Here is a 25,949-nt window from a genome sequence, read left to right as displayed (position 1 = left end):
TCATTTCAAAGTAATACAGCCAAGTTTAAAATTATTATTTTGTGCTTTTAAACATTTCATTATTTCTTTCATTATTTGCTAAATATTGCTTCATGTAACCGTTACATCGTCGAATTTGGGTCACACTGGGATAACCTGTTTTTGTCCCAATTTTTATCAGAAAAACGATGGTGACTCAAAACTTGTTTCTGTAACAACTGCATCATGTAAGGAACGTTTAATCGCGTGATTTCACGCGATATCTATAACAACGACTCAAAAAGAACCCATGACTCAACAAGAACCTACCATATGATTATACCAAGTGCTAACGGACCCGATACCTTCCCCACCCACTACCCTTAGCTAACACAGCATGTTTAAAAACAAAACATGTTAAGCTTTAGTTCAACATTTTTGCAAACTAAATGAAAGAGAGGCAATAAAGTGTTTGGATTGAATCCGTACAGACATACCTTCTTCCATATTCAATTCAAATTATTTGCAAATAATTAAAGATTGGAAATGTTCAATTCGGATAAACACTGCCAAAAATATGCATTTACGAATAGAATTGCAGCTATCGGCCAAGGTTACTTGTCACTAAACTGAATGGAAACAAATAACGAAAATTTTTGTTGGTCTGTGTATGTCTTACCATCTTTATTTAAATGAACCCAGGGTTTTTCTTTGGGGGAAAAGTTCATATGGTCTTTAATTATTTAGAATTTATATATTGTTGGATTCACCTGAAGTTTGAAACTATAGCAATCGTCCAAACCTAGTGAATACTAAGATAAGAAATAACAAAATAATGGCTTGTATCAGGTTACACAGCATTTATAAATTATTATAAACTCATTATTTCGTCGTAGCTATTTAACCCAGCTTTATATGTTTAATCTTACCTTTTTGGATATGCAATAACACAGTGTGACTTCAATTTTCAATCCAAAATTATTTTGGTTTGATGTTCCATTTACAATACGCACTGAGAATTTTGAAGACCCGTGTCATGCAAAAATGGGCCTTATGCGCAACTGCACAGTTTTGTCAGGACATGCATACTGATGAAGATACTCAAGAGATACCATAAAATCTTGCGTGCTTTTTATACAGAAAATCGTAGCACATGACCAGACTGCGCAAGTGCGCAGACTGAGCTTGAACTACGCTGGCCGCATATGCCATAAGACCAATTTTTGCATGACGCGTATCTAACAGTCTTATTTGAATGTGCGGGAAGAAAGGACACATATGATGTGATCTCACGTAGTAAAATTTGTATCTTCGAACAATATTATGTAGTTTAATATACGTGCACTTGATAACAATCATTTCGTGCCGTCACGGACTCTAGATTAAATATAAATATACACTCCGTGTGCCGTGGATATGCTACTATTTAGTTAAAAAAAGAACACACCAATACTTAAACCTTTGTTTTTAATTTAATAACTTAAACATAAATTTTCTAGCATCATTTCAAATTCAGGATATACGCCGAATATCTTTTCTTTTTTAAAAAGATATTTCTTGTTAATAGTGTTTCTTATGAATTCGGAAATATTGTGTGCTTATTTCTATGTACACATCGGAAAGTTCTTATTGAAATATGACAAATATATACTGTACAAAAAGATAAACGAGAATTTATTTAAATCATCTTGAAAATGAAATTCATGATCTTATTCATTGCAATTTCTCTCAGGAAGATATACAGAAATACGCTCCTCATTGTTTCCTTTGCTACAGTTGTAGCATCCGAGATAGATAGATAGATTTATAGATAGATAGATAGTTATATGTCCCGCTTAAAGACTTGAATTTTGTGTAGAGAACGCTAATAATCAGGAAGTAATGTTGATTTTGTCATATTTGTCTAAACGCCTCGGGCATTTTGTCATCATCAGCACAATTAAACAGTGATGTGTAACCTACGTGTAAATCGAGTAATTGCGTAGTGAACATACTGGTAAATCAAGAATATCATTCAGTATGTAAACAAAGATGGCACCAGGTCTTGGCTATTGGGGTCCGCCAAGTTCTACTATAGATTGGTGTGAAGAAAACTACCGGGTCACACATTTCATTGCAGAATTCTGTAAGTCAACTGTTAAAGCATTAGTCCAAATAATTAGACGTAAGCTACCTCGATGTAAATCGACCTCATATTTATAGGAGTATTAAAGCATTAAATAATGTTCCTTGATGGAATTGAACTTAAATATTGCAGCAATCGTTTAAATGAAAATGACATCTGTAAGTAGATTTAACCGGTATCAGCTGGTCATAACTTATTTGTATTTATATTGACAACGAAAAACGGTTGCTGAACGGGTGATGGAGGTTTCGTCACACTACAGATTTCTCATTCTTTTACTGATTAGAAGTAGAAGAAGAGCGGATATGTAGTATCGTAGTATAGATGTCTACGAGCTAGCATGTCTATCTATCTATCTCTGTTTTTTCTGTTAACTGTTCTTTCGAGTATTATAGGCAGATATGGACACTGTCGAGTCTGTTTCCTGGGAAGAACCAGTACTTGGTATCTATGGAGGAGATAATGAGAACGCTCCCCGAGTAGGAATCGAACCCACGAACTCCCGATCGCTAGGCGGACACCTCATCCACTACACCACAGCGACCTATCTGTAGTATCTGCCCTCTTAATGAAAACATTTAAATTTTGGAAGTGAACAAATACAAAAACACACATGTGTTATATGCCAATATAAAGTTAAATGTGTATTCTTGGACATAACAACGAAAACTGCATTTAAATCGGCAATTTTTTCACAAAATACTGGATAAACTAACTTAGCTCCCTTTAGTAGTCTGTTTCATGTACACCTTCTCTCATAGTATCGGCCCTTCTGATTGGTTGTTAAGATTTGTAACTATGTGCACGTGCTTGTTCTAAAAATAGACACTTAATCGAAAAACGAAACTCTTGCTCATTTTGTTTTTAAAATATTTTTACATTTTATTGAAAAATAAGCGGCATATAACACATTTCATAAAGCAACTATTAATCCATTAATGAACTACTTAAGTGTGTGTTACGTAATTTTAAAATCGTAGCATTACTCTGGAATAAACATGACCTACTTTCCAATGAACACTGGAAATCATGAGAATGATCGTCGTAATAGTCAAGGATAACCATCAAATAAATTCCAACTTCTAAAATTTGAAAAATCATTAATTTTCCAGTACACTTTGAAGGTTTCTATGAGAAGGGCCGATACAATAAAAGTAGTAATGGATATATTGGTTGAGGACCAATACTGGCCATAGCCAAAGAGAACCAGTAACCAAATAATCGGTATAATTGATTAAAATAGCTTTGATCTCGTCAAATGAGTATACAAAAAATTGCAAAATACCACTTCCTAGTTTGCTTTAAAGTTTTAACTGTTTCTAAATCTGAAAAGTATTTATTTTAAATATATATCGGTTAGTAGCTTTTATTTGTCATTGACTCATTTCATTCTTTGATAGGGATTATGGGCACAACTTTAATGGGTGTAAGGCCCTGAGTCAATGATCATTTCTTTGTGATGAATAAAACCAAAAAACACATAATAACTTTGCATAATTATCAGTTATATCCAATTTAAGTATTGTTTGCAAATACTATAAATGGTGATAGTTTTGCACAGAAAACTCAAATAAGAATGAGTTATAATACTATGAACTTAAGTTTTTCTGAACCATTTTTGGGGATAAATGTATATATTTTCCTCTGCAATTCAACCCTTTCCCCCATAACAAGCAAAGTGAAAATGGCTTATGCAACCAGCTTAAAACCAGAATTGCCTGCAAGTACCTCACAGCCTGTTCAGGTTTTATGCTGTTTGCTGCTCATCAGTAACTTATTGTTGGAAATGAAGCCTGTAAAAATTGAATCTAGTAAGAAAGGTATTTGATAAATGAAACTTTCTAATGGACTACACATGCGTCAAAATACGTATCTATGTGGTAAAGGGTAAACTAGAAAATATCAAATTTGGTTATTGGTCATTTATTTAGCTATTCTTGTGCCTGCATATACAACCTCATTAAAATCTTGAATATACTTAATAATATCCAGAAATGTTAATGACACCAAAAGAAAAATATCTAACCTAGATTAAGTTGTGATTTTATTTCTTTCGGCTTTTGGTCCCCAACCAGGAGCAGTATTAATAGTATTGATATGAACATTAAATATTAACATTTGAACATTGAATGTTATATATGTATTTCAGGGAACACCATCAGCAATGTCTCCATGATCATTCCTCCATTCATTGGGGCCTTCCTCCTCGTAAAGGACAAACTGGAATTTCGCTTAGTTGCTTCCCATCTCAGCCTCATGTGTAAGCTTTACTTTTTTCATGTCTTTTTTAATATTGACGAAGGTGTCAATGTTAACTAGGTGCAGACATATTATTTTAAACACTGTTTAAATGGGAAAACGTAAAAAAAAAGAAACAAAAATGAATTTTGTCTGCTGTTTGTTTCACAGGTGTTGGACTGGGTTCCTGGTGTTTTCACATGACTCTTCTGTACAGCATGCAGGTACGAATTAGGAAACAAGGATTGATATGTAGTGCATTGTAACCTTCACTGTGTAGGTGCTTATGTAAAGGACATGTTTAATAATTAATTACTCAGAGATATTTTAATCAAGTCAATAGTGTACTTTTTACAAGTAATTATCCTACGCCATAGGCGGAGGGATATTGTTTTGGCGTTGTCCGTCCGTCTTTCCGTCCATCCGTCCGGAGCCATATCTTGGAAGTGCTTTGGCGGATTTCATCGAGACTTGGTATGAGTATATATATGGATAAAAGGATGATGCACGCCAAATGTCATTGTACACCATTTGTTAATTACGGAGTTATGGCCCTTTGTATCTTGAAAAAATGCTATTTTAGTGTCAAATACAACACTTTTGTGTCCAGAAGCATATTGGCGGGGTATATCAATTCAACGAATTTGCTTGTTTAATTTATATCACCAGTAATTGATGCAGTACTTCCAGAGTTCTACATGGCCAATAAACATATGAGCCGCAATCTGGAAAACTGGGCTAAAAGCATGTGTGTAGTGTCATTCCAGATAAGCCTGTGCAGTCTCTCAGCCAAAGCTGTAAACCGGATTTTGTGTTAATAGAGACTTCTTTTAAACAAAAAATTCCATAAAAGTAGAAAGTGTCATCCCTTATAAGCATGTGTAGACTGCACAGGCTAATCTGAGACCACACTTCAGGTACATGTATTAAGCCCCATTTTCCCTGAGCGAGTCTGATATAATTGAGTGTTCTACATGGCCAATAAACATGTTATCTTTCAGCTGTTAGATGAGCTTCCCATGATCTGGGGTTCAGCTGTTCTCATTTACAACTTGTAAGTATTTTAATGTTACTTAAAAATAATACATAGCAACATTTTGAGTTACCATGACAATCTTCTACCAGTACTTCTCCGACTGAAGACATTGGACAGACCTATGATATGAATATTTTTTATGAGCTATGACATGTCCAAAATATAACAGTCACTTACATGTATTAGTAACTACTAAGTTTAACAGTCAAATGAACTGAATTCTCATCATTTAGTGTTTTTATGCCCCCGGTTGGGTGGCATATAGCAGTTGAACTGTCCGTCAGTCCGTCTGTCTGTGCGTCCGTCCAAAAACTTTAACATTGGCCATAACTAATATCCGCCAGGTTTGAAAATGGCTCCTGTATAGTCTCAAAAAGAAGGTCACTGGGTCATTACCAGATATCACTTAGGGTCCGGTACCATCCAAACCTGGAAAGAAGAGACAATACCATCTAGAATCTCTATTCCACACACATCCACAATTTTCATTATTTGTGTTTTTCAACCTGCTTAGCAGCCAAGTATCTTCCATTTTCACGGTCTGCACGGGTGTCATTTTGGAAATTTCCTTTTTCTAGGAGAGTTTCTTGCCACAGTTAATGGATTCCTCCAACCCCTCTTTTGGTCCATTCAGTAAGGTTGTTCTGTCAGGGTTTTCTTTCCATAACTTTTTTATCTCCCGAAAATGATTGCAAGGCAGCAGGGAACTATTTGATCCATAGCTGGGGATTTGTTCGTTGACATAAGGTAATGTCCACATGCTGATGGGCCATGTACCCCACACCAGACTATGCCATTCAAGGAGTTGTCTTCCTTTACCCTTTGCACTCGAGGAGCTGTGCTTGCATTCATAAGTGGTTACTACCATAAGCTTTAATATGCAAATGAAATGCCGGTCTAATCATTTCAAAACACATGGACACAATATATGAGAAGATAAGCTACTGTAGTTTAATATCACGTACTTAACATATTGAAGTAATAATAAAAACATGAAAACCAAAGAATTTGCATTTCATTAGAACTGATGCCTTTTTAGCTCACATTTCAGTAGAGCTGATGCCAATTTAGCATGCATACAGGTCTTTTTATGCCCCCTTTGAAGAAAAGGGGGTATAGAGTTTTCACACTGTCCATCGGTCAGTCTGTCTGTCACACTTTTCGTGTCCGCTCTCTAATTCAAATAGTTTTCATCTGATCTTTACCAAACTTGGTCAGAAGTTGTATCTAGACAATATCTAGGTCAAGTTCGAATATGGGTCATGCTGGGTCAAAAACTAGGTCAAGGGGTCACTTAGTGCATTTAAATAACTTCTATCAAAGCGTTTATTGGGGGCATATGTCATCCTATGGAGACAGCTCTTGTTCTGTCTATTTTGGACCTAGCAAAATTGGGATTTTTGGAGTCACGATATCTTTCAAATTGTGAAGAATTTTCATCGACAAAAGCATTAGTGGGGAAATTATTTTTCTTAATTTTTTTTATTAAATCTTATGTATGTATGTTTTCATACATAGGACTAAGGTATTGCCCTAAAATGCTAAGAAAAGTATTAAAATGTGTTTTCCATGCAACAGTCATTGTCCTCTGCTAGCGTAATATTAGTATGTGTATGATAAAAATACAGACTTTGTTAATTTTATGCTTGAAGTTCAAATAAAATGCATAGCTCGATATGTCATTTAAGATTTTTTTATGAATATTCACAGTAGAAGGACCTGCGTTCAACATATCATTATTCAAAATTAAAGTTGCCAAATGTCTGAAGGCAACCATTTTTTGAAACACAGTAACGTTGAAAGTGAAACCAGTCCACATTTCTCTACCTCAGACCATCGATATCGATTCTCAACCAATTTACAATAATTAATACGTACACATGATTATCACTTGTTGTATACCGGGTACATTACCTGATAATTCTGAATAATGCAGCACCTCAATATTTGAAAGCAAATTTTGACCGAAAATGTGTCTTAAGAATTGCATAAACACAACCGGCCGCCATTTGTCTGAAGTGTCAAGGTCGCGAAAATTGCATTATGGAACACTTGATACGATGACGTTTTTCGGGGGTATTCCCATTGGCATGCTTAAACATGGCACACGGTTATTTAAAACACAGTACCTTAGACCGGGAAACACATTTTTCGGGTTCGGTGGTCGGTCGGAAATTGGGATTTCTATTGGGCATTGGGAATGGGTCCAACTATCGACCCGTGAGATAGGCAGAAAAAAGCCTGGCATATAATTATGATTGATGCCTATATATCACACATTCCATTAGAACTGATGCCAATTAAGCATGCATTTTATAAGAACTGATGCCTATTTAGCATGCATTTGATTAGAGTTGATGCCAAGTTAGCATGCATTTCATTTAAAATGTATGCCAATTATGAATGTGTTTTGTTAGAACTGAAGCCAAATTAGCATGCATTTTATTGGAACTACATGTAATGCCAATTGGGCATGTATTTCATTAGACCTGATGCCAATATAGCATGCATTACCAGGGCCAAAAAAACCTTCTTCGCAAGAGGCCTCTTTTTCTTCACCTTAACCAAAAAGGCCCTTACCCCTACAGAAATTACTTTAAAATCATGCATGTTTCTCTAAATTTTTAATCTACCTCAGTATTTTTCATTCCCCAAAGCCAGAAAATTGTGTCTTTTTTCCCCCAAAAAAGGCTGTGGCCCTTTCCCCAAAGTTGGTGTTTTGGCCCTGATTTCATTAGAACTGATGCCAATTAAGCATGCATTTTCATTGGACATTGCTTTAACAAAGCAGCTGCCGTACATGTGTGTTTGCCTATTACAGAGCCACTGTTGAGTACCCAGCCAAGTCACACAACCTGTTGCTTTCTGCTGGTCTCTTTACATACTGTGCCATAGTTACTCTGGTAAGGTACTGTGTTTCACCAAGGAATATATAATAGAATGTTTCAATTACCTTATTTGTTCCTCGGTTCGCATACCCTCATCAATGAAAATATTTGTGCTTATTTCACTTTGATTTTGTGAATTTGCTGAAATTGGGATTAAATCATGATTCATTTCTTTCGTCAGATTGATTAAAACATTGCTTTCAGGCTAATTTCTATTTACATTTCACGGCTCCTATTTTGTACAAATTTTATTGTGAGACATAATTGGACCAAACCAATTAACAAGTTTTGTAAAATGGCTTCAGTATGCAAAACCTGACTAAAAACTTAATACCTTAGCCAAAAAACGCATTGATTAATTAATGCACTTGTCGCTTCTTTGTGATGAAATAGTTACAACTTCTTTCATTTTCACATAAAAGCTGTACTTTGATTGGATAATTCTATAATGTGACAAGTTGTCATTTCCCAATTAACCCAATTTGTTTTAAAATTATTATAATATGTAAATACTCATGACCATACTCCTTTTTCATACATAATTTGCCAAATGACGTCATTACTTTTTATTCGTTGATAAGGAAATGATGTAATAGTTTGGTGCACACTGCAAATAAATGGTGTACTATTAAAATGAAATATAAACTGAAACTTAATTTGTAAGCCAGCTTAAAAAAGTCAATTGTTACAATGAACATGGTCTTTCTGTTTTCAGTTAAAATTACAAATTCTGCATTTCATAGCTGTTTGAACTGTTTGGAAAATTATGCCTAATTTATGCATAAATGCGGTCAGCAATAGCAAAAAAATGCTATTTAATTATTTAAGAAAATAACACTGCCAAACATGTTATTCAATAACATATTTAATACCATGTATCTCACTAAAATTATTTATTGATTGATGATGTTAGCATAAATACTTCATAGGATGAGCTTTTTAAAATTAAACAATTTACAGCTAATATTAATGTCAGCACTTGAAAAGCATGGTTATAAAACCTTAATTTTAAAGCGAGCCATCAACTGTGTTTTTTTGCTTGAAATCACATTTTATATTTTGTGAAAGCAGATACATTTTTTTAAAGTGATTTTCATCTGTTATATGCTTATTTGCATAATTCAAATAATTGCTCATTTAAATTCATATTTGTTTATTTCTGTTTCAGGTCTACATCATGTGTAATATACCCATATTCTTTCAAGTAGGTACCATATTATAAGTTGTTTGTTTTACTTGAAAGAAAAACTGTTCGCCATGCAAAAGACATGCGTAAACCCTATTTGTATACATGTGATTAGTTAAAGATCATAGTAGGGAAACATTTTTTAAAGTCAGCCATAGAGCTTTTACAACTTGTCATCTGAACTGGCAAAATAACAAAGTAAACGTTTGACAAATGAAGCTGTGTTTTGTGAAAACTAGGCTTAATGCATGTGCATAAATTGTCTTCCCAGATTTGCCTTGGCAGTCAACACAGGCTAATCTGTAAGGACAATTTCAGCCTACATGTTGATTTTTAGAAGAGACTTTCTTTAAATGAAAAATTGTGTAAGAGCAGAAAGTGTTGTCCCTGATTAGGCTGTGCAGACTACACATGCTAATCTGGGACAACACTTTACGCACATGCATTAAGCCACATTTCCATCAAATGAGACTCTAATAAGAATTTACGATTTTTGTAAAATTGCCAAATTTGTTATATTATTGTTATGAGATGCTTAAAACTGCATGTATATTAGTTGGATTAAAAAATACTAGTTTAAATCACTGGTTTCTCTTTTGACAGATTGCATATGGTCTGATGGTGTGTTCTTTAGTTGCCACTGCCTGGAAAGTGTCAAGGTCAGTTTAACCTTGCATGCTGGGAAATTAGTCGTCTGCTAAACTGTCGTCTGCTGAATTTTTTATATTAGCATTTTCTTTGATATTTTTCAAAGAATACTATCAAAATAGCAAACAGTTTGGATCCAAACTCATCTGGATCCAAACTGTTTGCAAAGACCTTCTAAATTCGGTTCCAGCACTGAAAAGTTAATTTATGAATTTATTATGTGCATTTCTTAGTTATATAATTTCAACATGAAATTGATAAGATGTACTGATAACAACTTTAAAAGGCCACAACACGTCTGTTCATAGGTTTTCAAATCCAGATTCAGTTTCTGTTAAATGGCATAGTGCTGACATGCACACAGAACTATGATGTGATTTTGCAATTAACACATAATAGGCAATTTTGTTTTGTTTGACACTAAAGAATGATGTCATTTTTTCTTTAATAAAACATGTTTAGTAAGGGTGTCACGTTTACAGATTTTTCTAAACGTTTAAACGAAATGTAATAAACGGAACGTTACCGTTTAAATGGTATCCCTATGTCCATTTAAAAAGCATCAGTACAATGGCATGTCCAAACTGAAAATAGTTATTTCCCGGAGTAATATTCAGTGCATATCCCATTCGCACAATGACGTCATATTAAAACCATAAAATATAATAAAAGAGACCATCCAGATCATCAAAAGTGTATTCGTCATTCTATTAAATAATTTAATGAAGGTCGAAAATAATGTAAAATCGATGAAAACGACACGTATTTTGCACAGAAATACAATGTGCATATCGTTTGACCGCAGAAAATGAAAAACCAGTTAACTAGCAAAAACGTAATCAATATATAATTTGGTTAAAGTATTGTTTTTCAACATGCTACCGCAGTGTTTTACTTTGCTACTCAATCAATGAAAATATTTCAAGATGGCGGCATATGCACTGTTTTGTTGCCAAATTGTAAGATTTTCGGAAAGGAGCAAAGATTTTCCGTTAGTTTCCGTTCATGTCTGTGCCATCCGCTAACCAATCATAAATAAATTACTGCCGAATTTGGTAGCCCGTATTTACAGCAAGTATCCGGATTTTGCAGTTCTTCATCGATATACTTCGTACAGCTAGTCGTCTACGTTATTTGCTCCCCAATATTTATTATATTGATATTGACTGTCGTTTAAACGTTTACTGTTTTGGTAAACGTTTTTCAGCAAAAGACTAAACGCGATCGTTTAAACATTTAAACGTGACACCCTTAATGTGCAGTCATTATGGGTTTTAAAAGTTACCGTAAGTTACCGTGTATAGCGCGTCCCCATGTATTACGCGCATGCGATTTTTAAAGCCTAAATGGAGAAAAAAAGTATTAAAGACCCCAAAACCTGAAAATCGGATCGAAAATTGCCGCCATTTTTATATTGCGCAATCAATTAATCGGGGTCATTGGAAAGGTTAATTATGCACTCTTCATCAAAGAAGTCTTTATATGATCAGGCGCATGGGTTGCATAGCACTATATTTGACAATTTTGAAAAGGGCAGTTGTCCTTGTTGTGGTTCTTTTGCCGTCGTCTAGAGTGGTCTTCCGTCAATGTCTGATGGGTTGATGGGTCGTTCAGACGATTGCAAAAAAATATTCAAAACACCACTGTTGAACATTCAATATTTATACACACAAAATGCTGTTGCATGTTTTCACGTTCTCAAGTGTCAATTAGTGTCTCAAATGTCAATTAGTGTCTCAACAAGTCGTGGCACAAATTACTTAATAAACGCTGGCAATCAATTACGAAGTACAAAAAGACACCCTTTAACACCTACTGTTACAAGCGTAAAACTTAAAAGCCGTCATTCACACCTACCTGCTCTCAGCTATGTTGACAACAGTCCCCATCGGAATTCATCGATGAAGAAGTGTAAAAACACAAACAAAGAAATGTCCACAATTTTATTCAAACAAATTAATTTTTGCCCAAAACCTCTTCTAACCTGTTCATATCTACCGGTACCAACTTGTTGTTGTTTCGACAACAGCCCCTTCAGTCTGTAAGATTATAGGGTGTAGTTTTCTGGAAAGATAAAAAGGCAGACATTTTGATTATTTACGATAACATTACAAAGTTTTTGCAATTAATCAGCCAGGATAGCATTGTGTCAATGTATTACGCGCACAAGCTTTTTATGCCCCCGGATCGAAAGATCGGGGATATATTGTTTTTGGCCTGTCTGTCTGTCATTCATTCATCGTGTGTGTCTCAAAACTTTAATCTTGGTTAAAGTTTTGCAATAACTTTTGCATTATTGAAGATAGCAACTTGATATTTGGCATGCATGTGTATCTCATGGAGCTGCACATTTTGAGTGGTGAAAGGTCAAGGTCATCCTTCAATGGTCAAAGGTCAAATATATGGCTTCAAAGCGGCGCAATAGGGGGCATTGTGTTTCTGACAAACACATCTCTTGTTAATTTAAAATTTAGAGGTAAAACACTGCACGCTATATGTGGAAACTTACGGTATTCATTTGCATCTTTAGAAGTTTTAAATAAAATTATGCCACATGAACAGAGCGGATGAGAATTAAGGGGTTACAGGAAAATGAAAGAACTTAATTAAAGTGACACTTTTTCATACTCCCCCTGCACGGACTTATGGCTAGTAAAATAATGTTCACTGTTTGCATTATTGTGAAACATTTATGAACACTTTAAGCATTATTGTGTAAAATCAGTGAACACTTCCATCATTATTGTGCAATATCACCCATCAATGAAAGCATTATTGCAATATAGTCACAATTAAGCATTATTGCACAATATCAATTAATAACCTTGGCATTATTGTACAAAGTCGATGCTAACTCCTAGCATTATTGCACAATATCAATTAATAACTTTGGCATTATTGTACAAAGTCGATGCTTACTCCTAGCATTATTGCACAATATCAATTAATAACATTGGCATTATTGTACAAAGTCAATGCTAACTCCTAGCATAATTGCGCAATATCAATTAATAAAATTGGCATTATTGTACAAAGTCGATTCTAACTCCTAGCATTATTGTGCAATATCAATTAATAACATTGGCATTATTGTACAATGTCAATGCTAACTCCTAGCATAATTGCGCAATATCAATTAATAAAATTGGCATTATTGTACAAAGTCGATGCTAACTCCTAGCATTATTGTGCAATATCAATTAATAACATTGGCATTATTGTACAACTTCAGTTCTCACTCTTATGATTATTGTGCAATTTAAATGAACACTCCCAGCAATATTGTGAAACATCAGTGCTCATGCCCTTTCCCTCGTCACAGGAGTATAGCCTGGGCCAACAAGACAGTGTTAGTGTGTGCTGTGGTGGCCTACGGTACAGGGTTTATCCTGTGGAACATAGACAACCAGTTCTGTTCATCTCTCAAGTAAGTGGAGATGTTGACATTGGATGAAAATATTGGAGCCTTGCTCTGTGAATACAGGGTTTAAAGCATAGTCGTAAAGTGTTGTCCACATTAGCCTGTGCAGCTTGCACAGGCTAATCAGGGCCAACACTTTGCGCCTAAACTAGATTTTAGAACATTTTTCTAAAAATAGCCTTCCTTTAAATGAAAATGCAATAAAAGCAGAAAGTGTCGTCCCTGATTAGCCTGTGCGGACTATACTAAACCCTGTTTTCACAGTTGTCCTTGTTTTCATGATTGTATTACAGCATTTATGACCAAAAGAAAAGGTTTTACAGACTAAATAACAATAAATCCACTATAGTGTGTAAAGCATTCATTTTCAGAAGTAAAGGAACAACAAGGTAAGGCAGATAAAGGTTTCACATCCCATAGTTTTAAATGATAGTAAAATTTTTTAAGAAAATTACAACAAAAATCTGTGCAAGCAATCTTCACACAATATTTCATTTTGTGAGTATGATGAAGTTATTCCTACTGTTTCAGGTCTATGCGCTATCACACGGGGTTCCTGTCTCCGCTGTTTGAGTTCCACGCCTGGTGGCATATACTTGCAGGCATAGGAACATACATGGGCATTATATTTGGGTGAGGCTTGTGGCTGATATTTGTTCTGGGTTTAGTACCTGTACATATGAGCTGCTCTCTGTGAAAAGGAGGTTTAATGCATGTGTGTTAAGTTTTGTTCCAGATTAGACTGTGTAGTCCGCACAGGCTAATTAGGGGGAACACTTTCTACAAAAACTTTTGCCAAGAAGAGACTTTCTTGAAACGAACAATATCATAAAAGTGGAAAATGTTCTCCCAGATTAGCCTGTGCAGACTGCACAGGCTAATCTATTACGACACTTTATGCACATGCATTAAACCCCCATGAAATGAGACTTTAGCTTAGAAAAGACTTCAGTTAAATGAAAAATACCATAAAAGTGGAATGTGTTGTCCCTGATTAGCCTGTGCAGACTGCCCTGGCTATTCTGCGAGGATATTATATGCATTAAGGGCTGTTTTCACACACATTTATTAGGGGCAGGGGGGGGTGAATATGCCTAAGTTAGTCTTAGAAATATCAGTCAACTTAAGCTGTCATATATTAACTGGCTGGATGAATAATAGATTTGCCACACCATTTGTAAGCCATAGAATGCATTCACATAAAAATGCTTTTTGTGGCTGTTGTATATCATATCATAGTTGGAATGTTTATTTTCAGTGCTGATGCTAGGTGTAGTGTTCTAGGATACAAGACCAAAATCAAGGTAAATCAGCACTACAGCCTCACTTTGGAGAAACTTGGCTTAATGCATGTGCTTCAAGTGTCATCCCAGATGGGCCTGTGCAGTCTGCACAGGCTAACCAGTGACGGAACTTTCTGTTTAAACTGGATTTTCTCTAAAGAGACTTCCTTTTAAATAAAATAAAAAATACCAGGGGAAAGTGTCATCCCTGTAAGGATTGCACAGTCTTATCTGGGAAACCACTTTACAAACATGCATTAAGCCCAGTGTTCTCAAAACGCAGCTCATTAGCATCTATGCTTTGTTTGCTTTTCAGTAATTTTGGTGTTTAATTTCACGAGACTTCATTATTTCACACTTTTATTAGTTTTTCCCTTATCTTTATCTAAGACAATAAGACAAATATAAGCATTTATTTTATTCATTCGGATGGTTTATGGAGAAATATCAGTGAATTAATACTGATATTTCACTGTTTCAAAATAACATTGAAACTTATCGATAATTATCATTGTTTGACTGGAACTATTTTGAGTTATCTTTGGTTTCCCCAAAGTGACCCCCAAATTATACCAAGGGCATTGAATGTTTATATAAACATACAGATAAGCTTCCCTTGAACATACATGTAATAACATCTAGGTGCGCCCTATAGGGAATTATATTGTCCAGAATGTAAGCATAATTTAAAAAGAACATTTTGTTGGATTTGCTGGAATATTGATTTTAATTGACTTTGATCATAGAAAAAAATATTTTCTATGATCACTTGTGAATTAAAATAGATATTTCACCAAATCCAACAAATATCCGCTATATACTGTATGGCATGAATTAAGCCCTTTGGCTTTGAATGTTCATAGCTAATAAAGGTAAAAGCCCTTTGAGCTTCAAATAGAACAAATCTACTACGTGTACATGCAATCTCTCTGGCAAATATTTTGCAAATTATATTGCAAAATAATGAATATAGCATAGACTTCACTGTTCATCATTGTAATACTTACATTACCCAAACAACTCTGTCTTCAAGTTCACAAACATATGCTTGATTATCTTCAAATAGGCCAGGCACATTTAACTCTAATAATTCTTTATTTGCTTGCTACTTGATATGTTGAGAATAATCGTATTATTTCTTAAGAAATATAGCTTTGACATATTGTCTCAAGACATTGCAAGAACATCCTTCAACATCTTTTCATTTTTTTGTTGGCCTAGTTTTCTTCATGCTTTTACAATAATATGTGTTAGATCGCTTTCTTTCTTTTCTTCATTTTTTTCCAAACATCCCTGCATGTTTTTGTTTCAGTATTGGAATCATTGTGTACCATATTTAGACGTGAAAAATGGCCATGAGATGTAGAATATCAGTAGAATGTTGTCTCTGTGATATATTTCAAGGTATGCAGTGTAGATTTGGCATATGCTATTCATAATAAGATACTTAGATTATTGTACTCTCTAAAATATGTTATGGTCTATTAAAAAACTAAAACAATCTTTATAGGCAGACATTTAATGTTTTTTTTAGAATTACCTGCATTTAGTTGCTTACATGACAAATTTGACAACTGTTTTTACGCCCCCGATTGAATGATCAGTGGTATATTGTTTTTGGCATGTTTGTCTGTCTGTCATTGTATGTTTTTGTCTGTGTGTCTGTCCCAAAACTTTAACCTTGGTCATAACTTTTGCAATATTGAAGATAGCAACTTGATATTTGGCATGCATGTGTATCTCATGTAGCTGCACATTTTGAGTGGTGTAAGGTCAAGGTCAAGGTCATCTTTCAAGGTCAAAGGTAAAATAATGGCTTCAAAGCGGTGCAGAAGGGGGCATTTTGTTTCACAAACACAGTTTTGTTTAGATAAAAGTCAGGGCCCAGTATCGTAAACATTCTAAATTGTTTAAGGGCAACTCAGAAGATGAGATTTAAGAATGTCGGTCAGTGAACATGAACAATCTCAAATCTCAGCCATAAAATTGTGCACATGTTCCCCCTTTTAAACTCAGGGTTTTAGTAAGACTCAAAACTCAAACTTCTGCTAACACCATAAGTGGGCTTGATGATAAAACTCATCTAAAAAATTGAGAACAAACTCAAAGTTAAGTCAGAATATTGTATTGATGATGTTGGTTGTACTAAGGCAATGTCTTCTTTGAACTTTCCTCTACTATGTATAAGATTCTGACATAATTTGCCTTGTTTATCGGAAAGTGTTTCGATACTTTCATTTATAGTCTGTAGAAAGATGAACAGGTATCATGTTAGATTTATTTATAATGCACATAATTCTTTTCTATTGTATATGTCATTTTTACATTTACTTGCATACTTCCTTTCTAATTTTAAAATGAGAATGTTGTTGGTAGTTCGCATTAATATGATCCTTGTAGTGGGAAAATAGGGCTTAATGCATGTGCACTCTGCACAGGCTAATCAGGGTCAATACTTTTGGCCTAGACTGGATTTTCTTTAAGATTTCTTTTACACAAAATAATCTATAAGGCAAAAAGTGTCACTTCTGATTAGCCTGTGAAGACTGCGCAGGCTAGTCTGAGACGACACTTTACATACATTCAGTGAGCCCCATTTCCAGAGAGCGTGACTCATACCGAGACATATATTTAAACAACTTGTTATCTCAGGTATCTCAAAAATGGGTGCAGTGCTCCAGCTAGGCCTAAATTGAAGGGCGCCCTGCCTAGCCCTTCCGAACCTCCGCCCTGCCCTTCCAAGGGCTCCCCCTGACCTTAAAAAAAAAAAAAATAAATAAAAAAATTAAAATGATAATTAATAAATCTCTTATTACATTGTAATTAATTTATTCCTCATTGTAGACATTATAATGGAATGTTTTAATAATAATGGGAATAATATATTCTAACAATTATTAATAACATTTAAATTAACATGCAACAAGAAGCATTCCAGAAGCGCCTGCGCGCTAGAAAGTGCCCTGTTGACAAAAAAAGTCCCCCTGCCCTTTTGACAAAAAAAGTCCCCCTGCCCTTTTCAAATCCTAGCTGGAGAACTGTGGTTTGCAACATGTATTGAATATTCATCACTTAGGGTGTGCATGCTTGTTCATCATTTACATTTAAGTTGTTTATTTACCACATCAAATGATACTTGATATCGATCACCTATTAACAAAGGTAATTATATTGTGCAATTCCTAATAATTTTTAAGAAATGTTTTTGTCAAAGTGCCAATAAAACGCTAGTGATATCAAAATAGTTAGAACAAATTTGATTCAAATTTATTTTGCCTGGTCATTATTGTGCAAAAACTAGCTTTATCTTTTTGGTTTCAATGACATTGTCACTTTATATATTAAAAAACTCAAAATTGTTCATAAAAAAAATAATTTTAATGTTTTTTTTATTTGCCACCAATGATGACAGGTGTTTTGATACCTTTACAAAGAATTGCATATTGATTTTGCTGGCACATGATAACAGGCAAAATTATAAAAATAATTTTCGTGTATTAGCTGGTAACGCACTACTGTTACATGTATTATTGTTTTTAGTTAATCTCGATGCCTTTTGTGCGTTTTGTCATGCTTTATCAACATTTGCCTTGTGAATACTCTAGAGGTCACATTCTATGCACAACCTTGTTGAAACTTGATCAGAACATTTGTCTCAATGATATCTCAGATGGGTCACATGGGTTCAAAAACGAGGGCACTAGGTCAAATAAAAAACAAAAACATTGTGAATTCTAGAGGTAAAATTTATGAAAAAAAATCTTCCGAACATTTGTCCCAATGATATCTTGGCTGAATTTAAGTCTTGCTTGCAAGGGGTCGAAAAGAAGGTCACAAGGTCAAATTTAAGAAAATGTGGACACTCCAGAGGCAACTTTCCTTGCGCAAACTTCATAAAACAAGGTCAGAAAATATGTCAAATGATATCTGGGCTGAGTTGGAAACTTGGTTGGGTTAAAATCTAGGTCACAAAGTCAAATTAGTCAGAAACTGGGTCACAAGGGATCAAAAACCAGTTCAATAGGTCAAATTAAACAATAGCATTTGAACACACTAGATTTATTACCTTATCTTCATGAAGCTTTGTGAGAATATTCATCCCAACGATATCTTGAATGAGTTTGAAACTGGATCAAATGGGGTGAAAAATAGGTCCAATTAAGGAAAAAGCTTGTGAATACTCTTATAGTCACATTTGTTTATGCAGTCTTTATGAATCTTTCTCTGAATAATTGCATTAAAGAGTCAGATATGCTTCCTGGCCATTGGATAACATTGATACTTAAAGACATGCCACTTTTCCTTATGTTACTCAAGTAAAACCAATTGTTCATCTAGAAGAACTTGCTTAGAACATCCAAAAATTGTATATTCCTGGGCTGAGCTGGAAAATGGCAGTTAAAAAACACACACCAGGTGTTGGTGCTGTTATCCTTATAATTCATTTGTGAAACCTTAAGAACCCTACCTGCTCAGAACGGTTAATTTCCGTGGGGTCTCAGAGGAACAATGTAAGGCGTTAGGCCCTCTTGTTATAGAAAAGTCAGCAAATATTGTGTAAGAACAATGTTTAAGGAAAAATTAATCTTGTATTAAGCACTCTCCCACTCAGCAGCAAAGTGTCTATATGCAACCAGCACAAAACTAGAACAGGCTGCGAGTAACTCGCATGCTGTAAAGGTTTTATGCTGTTTGTTGCTCATCAGTATCTTAGGGTAAGAAACGCAGCCTTTAAAACTTGACTTTAGAAAGCAAGATCTTTAATTTAATTTTTATGCCCCCGGATCGAATGATCGGGGGTATATTGTTTTTGGCCTGTCTGTCTGTCATTCCATCATTCTGTCATTCTGTCACCAAAACTTTAACCTTACATTAAAGTTTTGCAATAACTTTTGAAATATTGAACATAGCAACTTAATATTTGGCATGCATGTGTATCGCATGGAGCTGCACATTTTGAGTGGTGAAAGTGGCGCATTAGGGGCATTGTGACAAACACATCTCTTGTTATTTCTAAAGGACTACAAAGGCAAGCGGGAAAGGATTTAAGCCCAATCATTTACTGAACTTGTTTTGTTGTGTTTGTTTCAGTTGTGGAAGCACTGTTTCCCCTACCTTGTTGTGAGTCAGCCATTACCTCAGTGAGCAGGGAACCAATGAGCCATGCTCTGGTAAAACGGGGCTTAATGCATGTTCGTAAAGTGTTATCATAGATTAGCATGTGCAGTGTGCACAGGCTTATCAGGGACAGCTTTTTCCACTTTAATGGATTTTTTGTGTAAAGGAAGACTCTTCTACATGAAAATCCACTCTAGGCAAAAAGTGTGGATCCTAATTAGCCTGTGCGGACTGACCTGGCTAATCTGGAACGACTTTTTACGCACATGCATCGAATGCCGTTTTCCTGGATCGAGTCTCAAATATCACATATCACAATTTCACTACACCCAATTTGGACTTGTGTTTTGTTTGAAGTTTCATCTATATCGAGTTAACTTCTGTAAGATTTGTCTTTCATTGGAGAGTCATGTTCAAATCGACATCATCTAGACTCACACTTCAATTCTGAAAATCAGTTCATATTGTTCAGTTCGTATTTTACTGTAGTGGATTAAATGTTGTTCTGAATCTTAACTGAAAAACGTTTTGTTTCTGTAACACTGTTGTGCCATCAGGTAGCAATGTTACTGTGTAATGCCGAACAACACCCACACTTTTGTTGATATACAAGTAATAAATCTAGTAAATGGATCAGTACTTTTATGATGCAGAAATGGATTCAACAGCCATGCCAATATCATCAAAGAAAAATGAAACAATTGAAGCAGTACTTTTAGTAAGATTCATTTACCATTGCTGAAAAGTACAATGAGAGCATAATGAAAATATCACTACTTTTGATTAAATTGTTATTTCAGTACATTTTGTGATAAATTTCAGTAATTTTCTCAAATTTTATTGTAATGCCTGAGGTATTGAAAGGAGAAAAACTTTAAATTACTGTTAGACCTTCTAGATAGCTTAGTTTACTCTTGAAAATATTTTTGTAGCATGTTGATTATTGTTAACTTTATGTTTTAAAGATGTAAATATGTATTGTTCAAAATAATTTATTATATCTCTGTATAAAGTAGGCAAATGTCTATGTTTTGTCAGTGCAACAGTCAATTTTGTTTTTTGAGTGCACAACTTGCATATTTTTCAAGAAATTGAATTGGAAAGTTAACTCTTTCAGTGCTGGAACTGAATTTTGAAAGCCTTTGCAAACAGTTTGGATCTAGATGAGATGCCACAGAACATGGCGTCTCATCAGGATCCAAACTGTTTGCTATTCTGATAGTATTCTTTGAAAAAAATCAAAGAAAATGCTAATTTAAGAAATTCAGCAGACCACATTTTAGCAGACAACAAATTTCCCAGCATGCAAAGGGTTAAGTATGTCATCACCATGAAGCGTAGATATGCAGACACTATTTTCATCCTATGAACTCCACCACATTCCTGAGTTATGTGCCCTTGAAATAAGCTGACAAATTGTTGTGGAACCATTAGTATCTTTTGTTACAAAGCTCTGGTTATCTTTCTTGTGCATATGGTGCTCGTGGGTAGCATTTAGGATACCATGATGTCCTTGGTTTGTTGCATGTGTCTCAACTTTTTCTTCTAACAAGTTCTTCAACTGAGCTGCTGGGCAGATTTTATCAAAACTTTACAGGAATTATCCTTGGGTGACACTCTTTCAAAGTTGCTTAAATGATTCCAGACTGAAGTCCTCGAACGAGTTTATTCAAATTATGCCCCCGGGGTCAAAACTGGCATGACAAGTGAGTTACTTGTTTTCCTTAAATGCATATATTGAAAACTTATTTCTGAAATTATAATCTCTGAAACCGCTAGGCTCAATGATTTATTATTTAGCAGTAAATATCACATTGAAGTCCACTACCAAGTTTGATCAAATTATGTTCCTGTGGCAAAAATGGTTTTGCCCTTGGAGTTGTTTCCCGTAAAAGTATGGACTTATAACTTAAAATCTACTCAGAACAGTTCAGGTCCTTTGGGTTTCAGGTGAGCAGCCTAGGGCCTTTAACCTTCTTTTTTATATTTTGTAGTTAATTTTAAATTTGGTAAACTATTTTCATTGCCATTTTAAATGATATTTTTTGTGCAATTCATTTATTTGCATATATTTATGTTTTGATAACTTATGTAGGTGTGATCATGTATGTTTTATTCATGAAGATCCAAGCTAAATATTGAACAATGCTATATTGTTTTAGCACACCTGAGCACAGCATGCATATTGTGTGCTGTTGTGATACCTTGGTTTTTTGTCTGTTTTGCATCATCAACATTTGCCCTATGAACACTTCCACTGTCATTGAACAGCATGGTGGCCTTGAGGCATGCCAGTTTTCCTCAAGTGGCTAAAACAATTTGAACTTGAACCTGAAATCACATTTTTGATCCACTCATTGTTAAACGTGCTGAAAGACATAATACAAGTGTCATGATATCAAAGCCTAGTTGAAAAATTATGAAGGTTTGTTTAAATAATGTGGCTACCAAATGTTGAGGCAATTTTCCCTATGAGCCTATTGTGAATCCTGTGAACATTATCTTCTCAGAACAGTTTAGGTCCTTCTTATATCAGGTGAGCACCTTAAGGCTTTTGGTCATCTTGTTAAGATCTACCACATTATTTGCGGTAAAGAAATACTTTTAGAGTAGAATTGTTTAACAACATTCAACATGTTGAAATATTTAACAAAACATTATATTTTTTATAATATTTTAAGACTGTTACTATTGTTATGTTAATAACGATTTTAGATAGTATGGAATCTATTCATATCCATGTAAACTTGGCGTAAGAGCTGGTATGAAATAATAAAACATGTATTTAGGATTGTGATATAAACCTTGTATTTTGTGTTGTTTAAATTGTTGAATAACCATTCGTGAAATACAAATGAAGATGCAGACAGACCAAACTTCATGTTGAGCCTGTGGTTTGCAGACTTCAGTTTTGAATCAAAATATTTTACAGCATTACTGTACTTCATTTATTTATATTTACCAAATACCAGGAAATACTCCATGTATAATGGGATATAGGTTATAATAGTTAGTAATTAGGTGCCATATTATATTTATTAAATGAGTCACGTTCTGAGGAAACTGGGCTTAATGCATGTGTGTAAAGTGTTGTCCCAGATTGGCTTGTGCAGTCCGCACAAGCTAATCAGGGATGAAACTTTCCGCCTAAATTGGATTTTTGCTAAGAGACTTTAATTAAATGAAAAATTTCATAAAAGCGGAAAGTGTCGTCCCTGATTAGCCTGTGCCGACTGCACAGGCTAATCTGGGACGACACTTTACGCACATGCATTATGCCCTGTTTTCTTAGAACACGACTCAATTTATTAAATGTAACATGATATAAGCCTAGTTCTCTGAACAATGGGCTAACTGCATGTGAGTAGTGTCGTCCTAGATTAGCTTGTAACACTGTATTATGTGAATTTGGAATAAGACATCAAACTGGGAATGGATATCCTTTTAGTGATTTTCTCAAACAAAACTAATCATTTAAGATCTGAATTTATTTTATCAATACTTCAAGCTTAAAAAGCAATTTTCCATGACTTTTTCATTAACAGTGATTGTATTTTTATCATTTTAACTGTATTTTAAAACTGTGTTCATGCGCGGCATGGACACAGTCTTATTTTATGAGGATTATAATAAAAATTCATAAAAAATCGAGTTTTGTAGTAAAATCAATTTAAATGGAGCTATTATATATGCAAGTATCTATTTTAATCATAATTTGTCAAACTAAATAAATACAACATGTAAAACTGCATATTATGCACAGTTGAAAAAACACAATTTATTCCCAAGTTGATGTCTTATTCCAACTTCACATAATACAGTGTCTTGTGAAGTCCAAACAGGCTAATCAGGGAAGGCAATTTTTTGCCTAAAGCCCAGTTTTCAAGAACGATGCTCAAATAACTAATTTTTTTATAATTAGTTAATTAATTAATTAATTAATATACCAGAACATAATACAAAAATTCCTCATTTATAATTTTAATGTTACATTGTTTAAGACGGTGTAAGATTCTCATGATATACAAAGAAATTGTTTCTCTTTTATATGAAAAAATATATAACAAATTGTATTGTATGCAAAGGCTATTCTAAAAAGGCTGTAGAAAAGAAAATCTTAACGTATATAATTGAATGCCAACATCTAGGTATGGTGTGTGTATGTTTTAAAGTTTCATTGTTATATAACCATACTAAAGTTTTCATCAAATTATGCTTGTTGTTCTAGAGTTTATTGATTGGTTTAATGTTTTTGTTACTGTTGTTAATTGGTTAATGTCTGGTTACACATTGTTGTTGATATTTTGCTTTTGTTCATTGTTTGGCACTTTGTTGTATGAATCAATTCCAGTTAATTAGCATTGAATGTTTAAATATATTCTCTCAGGTTACTTTTTAGCATTATATATCTCTGGGCGAAATAGCAGTGGGTAAGATAAGTTTTTTAATGATGTGTGTGTAAATTTTAACTTTTATGTAAGTTGTAATAATTCAAGTATTCTAGTATCTAACCATAAAATAACAATTGCCACTAATTAAAACTTCCAACATAGAATTAAAGAGAATCATAGATTTGTCAGTCTGTTTTAGTGGTGAACTTGAAAAACCTGGATGAATGCATTTTGAGTAAGCATCTTCTCATTTGAGTATGTGCAGTCTGCACAGCTTATTCAGGGATTACACATTCCGCTTTCATGGATTTTTAAAATTTAAGGAAGTGTCTTTTTAACAAATATCCAGTTTCGGCCCAGCTGGGACGATACTTTAGGCGCAAGCCACTTACCCAGAGCAAGGCTTAGAAATTTGTAGCACAATCTGTTAACCACATAATAATTGAAAAAACAACTTTGGGCGCTTCTTTCTACTGTTCAATATTGGAGACTCTACTCTTGTAATTGCACTCAGGTAAGCGCTCTGGGCCTTCATGGCCCTCTTATTGCTTGTTTGAATAATTTATTTTTTATAAACACTGAGAACATATTTAATTTACCCATGTTTATTATAATTTAAGTATACAATACAAATAGTGTTATGGTTTTTATGTACTAAACATCCAGATAATTATTGCCTAGTTATATATAAATATAGTTGTCACATTGATTTCATTTTTAATATTATATAGTTTTAAAACCATTCATACAATATATCTAATTTAAGTGATTGTTTTTGTGATAATTGTTGAGAAATTCTTCATGTTAAGGAAAGTTTTGCATGTATGTGCACGTAAGTGTCTTTGATATGAATCCCATTTTCATGACAAGGTTAATGGCAATTAGATAATTTTTTTGCATTTCTCTCACACCAGTTACAATGTGCATGTTTGTCTTTTTTCATAGCATGTTTAGAATTTGGATTAAGCACCTCAATACGAATCCTTCATAGATACTAAAATTCGCAATGGCAGCAAATATTAATGTTTAAATGATAACAAATATCATCTGTATACATATGTCTTGAATCTCATTATAATTTTGATCATTTTACATGAAAATATCAGTTACAATCTGTTTTTGGAAAGTCTGAAGAAATCTGAATCTGAAATAGTGTCCTTATGTCCTCAGTTTTAACTATTTAAGATTTATGTTTTATTGATGTAACAACAGTGGTGCAAAGTAAGTGTTTTTGTTTAGCCGTTTGTTAAAATGATTTTTGGTGATTGGAAAAGTTTTGTATATTGTAAGCTGCCTATTTATAACTGTAAAACTATCACTTTTGGTTGTGTACTGACTTGTACATAATTGATTTGCATGTTGTTTTTTGTGTTTTATTTATGTATTAATTTGTTTTGATAATAAACTATATTGTAATCATGTCTTTTGTCATTATATTTTCCCCCCCAAAAATAGTTTACAGGACGATGTTATTACAAACAAACCGGCTTATTTAAATTTGTAATAAGGCAGAAACAGGTTATTTATCAACCTTCATTTAATAAGCTGCGCTTCGGGAAAACTGTTTAATGTATGTGCGTAAAGTTAAGTCAGCACAGGCTTATCAGGAAATACACTTTATGCCTAGACTGGAATTTTGATAACAAGAGACTTCCTT

At 34.1% G+C, this 25,949-nt stretch overlaps 2 protein-coding genes across 24 annotated transcripts in view; one reads left to right on the top strand and one right to left on the bottom strand.

Moving 5' to 3' along the window:
- LOC127834079 (IWS1-like protein) overlaps window positions 1-571 on the bottom strand; it is an 86,998-nt gene extending 86,427 nt beyond the window's left edge. For all 22 annotated transcript variants that reach the window (XR_008027789.1, XR_008027788.1, XR_008027790.1 and 19 more), the window contains exon 1: window positions 456-571. Coding sequence is in view for 9 of the 22 variants with exons in the window: in XM_052359668.1 (XP_052215628.1) it covers window positions 456-465 (10 nt within the window). In the remaining 13 variants the exon portion in view is untranslated. The remainder of the gene's footprint in view (window positions 1-455) is intronic.
- A 1,374-nt stretch (window positions 572-1,945) lies between these two features.
- On the top strand, window positions 1,946-25,711 carry LOC127834087 (alkaline ceramidase 3-like). Of its 2 annotated transcripts, XM_052359690.1 has the most exons (12): window positions 1,946-2,083; window positions 4,233-4,343; window positions 4,493-4,545; window positions 5,323-5,375; window positions 8,179-8,260; window positions 9,414-9,449; window positions 10,035-10,090; window positions 13,402-13,506; window positions 14,032-14,133; window positions 14,759-14,804; window positions 16,096-16,187; window positions 19,875-25,711. In XM_052359690.1, the coding sequence occupies exons 1-11, from the start codon at window positions 1,990-1,992 to the stop codon at window positions 16,147-16,149; spliced, it is 792 nt and encodes a 263-aa protein (XP_052215650.1). In that variant the 5' UTR covers window positions 1,946-1,989; the 3' UTR covers window positions 16,150-16,187; window positions 19,875-25,711. The 2 variants fall into 2 exon arrangements, with proteins under 2 accessions (XP_052215650.1, XP_052215649.1); XM_052359689.1 differs by lacking the exon at window positions 16,096-16,187.
- The last annotated feature ends 238 nt before the right edge of the window (window positions 25,712-25,949 follow it).

Source organism: Dreissena polymorpha, chromosome 6, assembly GCF_020536995.1.
Source record: "Dreissena polymorpha isolate Duluth1 chromosome 6, UMN_Dpol_1.0, whole genome shotgun sequence".
Classification (NCBI taxonomy): domain Eukaryota; kingdom Metazoa; phylum Mollusca; class Bivalvia; order Myida; family Dreissenidae; genus Dreissena; species Dreissena polymorpha.
This window is presented reverse-complemented; position numbering and strand designations above follow the sequence as displayed.